Here is a 6,035-nt window from a genome sequence, read left to right as displayed (position 1 = left end):
AACATAGGGTTCTGTACACAGTATATGATCAATTCCCCGAGGCCCTGATTTATATCAGCTAAAATAGTTTCCACCTGTGTCATAAGGTTTTAACATTCTAGTGTCTAGAGTTATACAAATGGTATTAGTTATTCAAGATACAGGTGAGTTATACAAACAGATCCAAAGGCTTGGCCTACAGGATCTGGTAAATGTCATTGTGATGAGTGATTAACAGTGAACACAGTCAGTATCACTGCAATCAAACTATAAAAGTCAGTAAGAGAAAGGTTGCTCTCGTTGTATAAGGACTGGCACTCAATGAGTAGCACAAGAACAGGTACGGCAAGTGAAAAAGCCATGAAGTAATGTGGCACATTATTCACATGCAAGGCGGACCTTTGACACACATGAATTGGTGGCTATAGTAAGGGCATCATTCACTTATATCTTTGTAGAGGCTGTAACTCTCTGCACAGCAGGACAGGGGTTTCTCACTGCAGGCTTCATAGATTTTAACATAGATTGAAATATTCAGATGTATATTATGTGTAACCATATATAGAAGAGTGGAACCCACCCAGAATACGTGAAATATTGTACAAAAACAGAATAACCTGTATAGGCAGATATTCCGGTATGTAATCTGTATGAATAAATCAAAAAGCTAACATAGCGTAAAAAATATATTAAATATTGGATATCAATATGTGTGATATAGGTACACTCACAAACGAATGAGAAAATCGAGCCTTTCACCCACTCAGGGGTACTTTGACGAAAATGAGGGGTAGTCTTCCAACCAGATATGTAAATAAAGAATAAAAATATAGTGAAGCACGTATGTAAAAAAGTATAACAAATTTATTGGTCGCACTTACACTTCAGTAGTAAAAAGGAGGCATATCTCCAAATAATTATGGACCTCCTGGTGTCTGGAAATCCAAAGTTCCGTGGTAGAAGTCTTGGAGCAGTAATGCAATAGTAACAATACATAAAATAAACAACATGAAATAAAAGTCCACAAGGAATGAAATGTTTTTAAATGAATAAAGTGCTTCAATAAGTTTTATTAATTTACTAAGTAACAATGCTACAAGCTAAAAAGACAACACTGGGTGGGTAGTTATCAGTGGGAATATAAAAATAGCTTATAAGTTATAGGTTGCATAAGTTAGGTTAAGTTTAGGATCTGCGAATGGAACTTCACCAGCAGAAATAATGTCTACATTGAATAATTCCAAAATGGAATGCAATTATTATCAGTAAACCTTCAAATAATATATTGAGGGAAACATGAACTGGTGGTACTATATCAAAAAAAATAGATTAATTAGATCAGATAATTAGAAAAATTAGATCAGAAATTAGATTTTGCTAATGTATCAAGACAGTTCTACCATGACAGGACGGGAGGCATCAAAGAGAAGGACTGCCAGCTTTCACATACTGTTTAAGGTGAGTGTACAGTGTTCACTAGTGATATACCGAACTGTCCGCCAGCGAACAGTTCCCGGCGAATTTAGCGTGTTCGCGTTCGCCGCGGCGGGCAGACACATGCGCAGTTCGATCCGCCCCCTATTCGTCATCATTGGGCAAACTTTGACCCTGTGCCTCTCGGTCAGCAGACACATTCCAGCCAATCAGCAGCACTCCCTCCCTTCCACACCCTCCAACCTCCCTCCCAGCATCCATTTTCGATTCATTCTGAAGCTGCATGCTTAGTGAGAGGAGGGAAAGTTTAGCTGCTGCTGATTAGATAGGGAAATTGATAGCTAGGCTAGGGTATTCAGTGTCCACTACAATCCTGAAGGACTCATCTGATCTCTGCTGTAAGGACAGCACCCCAAAAAGCCCTTTTTAGGGCTATAACATCAGGCTGCTTTTTTTTTTTTTTTTCCTGTGTAATGTAATTGCAGGTGCCTGCCTGCCAGCTTCTGTGTGAGGTTCACATTGGATACTGTGCCTACTTGCCCAGTGCCACCACTCATATCTGTTTTTACAATAGGTTAAGCTTTAGATTTAAAAGAAATATTTTTTTTTCACTGTAATAGAAGAGCAGTTGCCTGCCTGCCAGCTTCTGTGTCAGGTTGGATGCCTTGCCCATTTGCACAGTCAGTGCCACAATCATATCTGTTTTAACAATAGGTTAAGCTTTAGATTTAAAATAAATAATTTGTTTTCACTGTAATAGAAGAGCAGTTGCCTGCCTGCCAGCTTCTGTGTCAGGTTGGATGCCTTGCCCATTTGCACAGTCAGTGTCACCACTCATATCTGTTTTAACAATAGGTTAAGCTTTAGATTTAAAATAAATATTTTTTTTCACTGTAATAGAAGAGCAGTTGCCTGCCTCCCAGCTTCTGTGTCAGGTTGGATGCCTTGCCCATTTGCACAGTCAGTGCCACCACTCATATCTGTTTTTACAATAGGTTAAGCTTTAGATTTAAAATAAATAATTTTTTTTCACTGTAATAGAAGAGCAGTTGCCTGCCTGACAGCTTCTGTGTCAGGTTGGATGCCTTGCCCATTTGCACAGTCAGTGCCACCACTCATATCTGTTTTTACAATAGGTTAAGCTTTAGATTTAAAATAAATAATTTTTTTTCACTGTAATAGAAGAGCAGTTGCCTGCCTGCCAGCTTCTGTGTCAGGTTGGATGCCTTGCCCATTTGCACAGTCAGTGCCACCACTCATATCTGTTTTAACAATAGGTTAAGCTTTACATTTAAAAGAAATATTTTTTTTTCACTGTAATAGAAGAGCAGTTAGTTGTCTGCAAGCGTCTGGGTGTCAGGCCTACTTCATCGTGTGCTCTGCAGACCTGTGCCAGCGTGCTTTGACAGTTGCCAATCATATCTGGTGTCTCTTTAGCGTGCTTTTACAAAGAAAAAAGGTTTCTAGTGTAAGCTAATAGCAGCCAGTCAGTGTCCTTCAAGCGGCTCTGTCAGTCCTTCCTTCAGCGTGTGCTCTCCAGAACTGTTCCAGTGCACATTGTCAATCATATCTGTTGTCTCTATAGCGTGCTTTTAAAAACAAAATTTTTTTTTCACTGTTATAGATTGAATAGCAGTTACTTGTCTTCAAGCGGGTGTGTCAGGCCTACAGTGTGTGCTCTGCAGAACTGTTCCAGTGCACATTGCCAATCATATCTGGTGTCTCTATAGCGTGCTTTTAAAAACAATTTTTTTTTTCACTGTTATAGATTGAATAGAAGTTACTTGTCTTCAAGCGGGTGTGTCAGGCCTACAGTGTGTGCTCTGCAGAACTGTTCATGTGCACATTGCCAATCATATCTGGTGTCTCTATAGCGTGCTTTTACAAAGAAAAAAGGTTTCTAGTGTAAGCTAATAGCAGCCAGTCAGTGTCCTTCAAGCGGCTCTGTCAGTCCTTCCTTCAGCGTGTGCTCTCCAGAACTGTTCCAGTGCACATTGCCAATCATATCTGGTGTCTCTATAGCGTGCTTTTAAAAACAAATTTTTTTTTTCACTGTTATAGATTGAATAGCAGTTACTTGTCTTCAAGCGGGTGTGTCAGGCCTACAGTGTGTGCTCTGCAGAACTGTTCCAGTGCACATTGCCAATCATATCTGGTGTCTCTATAGCGTGCTTTTAAAAACAAATTTTTTTTTCACTGTTATAGATTGAATAGCAGTTACTTGTCTTCAAGCGAGTGTGTCAGGCCTACAGTGTGTGCTCTGCAGAACTGTTCCAGTGCACATTGCCAATCATATCTGGTGTCTCTATAGCGTGCTTTTAAAAACAATTTTTTTTTTCACTGTTATAGATTGAATAGAAGTTACTTGTCTTCAAGCGGGTGTGTCAGGCCTACAGTGTGTGCTCTGCAGAACTGTTCATGTGCACATTGCCAATCATATCTGGTGTCTCTATAGCGTGCTTTTACAAAGAAAAAAGGTTTCTAGTGTAAGCTAATAGCAGCCAGTCAGTGTCCTTCAAGCGGCTCTGTCAGTCCTTCCTTCAGCGTGTGCTCTCCAGAACTGTTCCAGTGCACATTGCCAATCATATCTGGTGTCTCTATAGCGTGCTTTTAAAAACAAATTTTTTTTTTCACTGTTATAGATTGAATAGCAGTTACTTGTCTTCAAGCGGGTGTGTCAGGCCTACAGTGTGTGCTCTGCAGAACTGTTCCAGTGCACATTGCCAATCATATCTGGTGTCTCTATAGCGTGCTTTTAAAAACAAATTTTTTTTTCACTGTTATAGATTGAATAGCAGTTACTTGTCTTCAAGCGAGTGTGTCAGGCCTACAGTGTGTGCTCTGCAGAACTGTTCCAGTGCACATTGCCAATCATATCTGGTGTCTCTATAGCGTGCTTTTACAAAGAAAAAAGGTTTCTAGTGTAAGCTAATAGCAGCTAGTCAGTGTCCTTCAAGCGACTCTGTCAGTCCTTCCTTCAGCGTGTGCTCTCCAGAACTGTTCCAGTGCACATTGCCAATCATATCTGGTGTCTCTATAGCGTGCTTTTACAAAGAAAAAAGGTTTCTAGTGTAAGCTAATAGCAGCTAGTCAGTGTCCTTCAAGCGACTCTGTCAGTCCTTCCTTCAGCGTGTGCTCTGCAGAACTGTTCCAGTGCACATTGCCAATCATATCTGGTGTCTCTATAGCGTGCTTTTACAAAGAAAAAAGGTTTCTAGTGTAAGCTAATAGCAGCTAGTCAGTGTCCTTCAAGCGACTCTGTCAGTCCTTCCTTCAGCGTGTGCTCTCCAGAACTGTTCCAGTGCACATTGCCAATCATATCTGGTGTCTCTATAGCGTGCTTTTAAAAACAATTTTTTTTTTCACTGTTATAGATTGAATAGCAGTTACTTGTCTTCAAGCGAGTGTGTCAGGCCTACAGTGTGTGCTCTGCAGAACTGTTCCAGTGCACATTGCCAATCATATCTGGTGTCTCTATAGCGTGCTTTTACAAAGAAAAAAGGTTTCTAGTGTAAGCTAATAGCAGCCAGTCAGTGTCCTTCAAGCGGCTCTGTCAGTCCTTCCTTCAGCGTGTGCTCTCCAGAACTGTTCCAGTGCACATTGCCAATCATATCTGGTGTCTCTATAGCGTGCTTTTAAAAACAAAATTTTTTTTCACTGTTATAGATTGAATAGCAGTTACTTGTCTTCAAGCGGGTGTGTCAGGCCTACAGTGTGTGCGCTGCAGAACTGTTCAAGTGCACATTGCCAATCATATCTGGTGTCTCTATAGCGTGCTTTTACAAAGAAAAAAGGTTTCTAGTGTAAGCTAATAGCAGCCAGTCAGTGTCCTTCAAGCGACTCTGTCAGTCCTTCCTTCAGCGTGTGCTCTCCAGAACTGTTCCAGTGCACATTGCCAATCATATCTGGTGTCTCTATAGCGTGCTTTTAAAAACAAATTTTTTTTTCACTGTTATAGATTGAATAGCAGTTACTTGTCTTCAAGCGGGTGTGTCAGGCCTACAGTGTGTGCTCTGCAGAACTGTTCCAGTGCACATTGCCAATCATATCTGGTGTCTCTATAGCGTGCTTTTAAAAACAATTTTTTTTTTCACTGTTATAGATTGAATAGAAGTTACTTGTCTTCAAGCGGGTGTGTCAGGCCTACAGTGTGTGCTCTGCAGAACTGTTCATGTGCACATTGCCAATCATATCTGGTGTCTCTATAGCGTGCTTTTACAAAGAAAAAAGGTTTCTAGTGTAAGCTAATAGCAGCCAGTCAGTGTCCTTCAAGCGGCTCTGTCAGTCCTTCCTTCAGCGTGTGCTCTCCAGAACTGTTCCAGTGCACATTGCCAATCATATCTGGTGTCTCTATAGCGTGCTTTTAAAAACAAATTTTTTTTTTCACTGTTATAGATTGAATAGCAGTTACTTGTCTTCAAGCGGGTGTGTCACGCCTACAGTGTGTGCTCTGCAGAACTGTTCAAGTGCACATTGCCAATCATATCTGGTGTCTCTATAGCGTGCTTTTACAAATAAAAAAGGTTTCTAGTGTAAGCTAATAGCAGCCAGTCAGTGTCCTTCACGCGGCTCTGTCAGTCCTTCCTTCAGCGTGTGCTCTCCAGAACTGTTGCAATGCACAT

General features: G+C 40.7%; 1 protein-coding gene across 1 annotated transcript in view; it reads left to right on the top strand.

Moving 5' to 3' along the window:
- The first annotated feature begins 281 nt into the window (after positions 1 to 281).
- LOC134574918 (alpha-2-macroglobulin-like protein 1) overlaps positions 282 to 6,035 on the top strand; it is a 259,124-nt gene continuing 253,370 nt past the window's right edge. Inside the window, exon 1 of the mRNA XM_063433983.1 lies at positions 282 to 319. Within this exon, the coding sequence (XP_063290053.1) occupies positions 301 to 319 (19 nt within the window). The 5' untranslated portion in view covers positions 282 to 300. The remainder of the gene's footprint in view (positions 320 to 6,035) is intronic.

This window comes from Pelobates fuscus, chromosome 10, assembly GCF_036172605.1.
Source record: "Pelobates fuscus isolate aPelFus1 chromosome 10, aPelFus1.pri, whole genome shotgun sequence".
Taxonomy (NCBI): Eukaryota; Metazoa; Chordata; class Amphibia; order Anura; family Pelobatidae; genus Pelobates; species Pelobates fuscus.
Note: the sequence above shows the minus strand (reverse complement) of the source record. Positions and strands in the feature narration are given on the sequence as shown.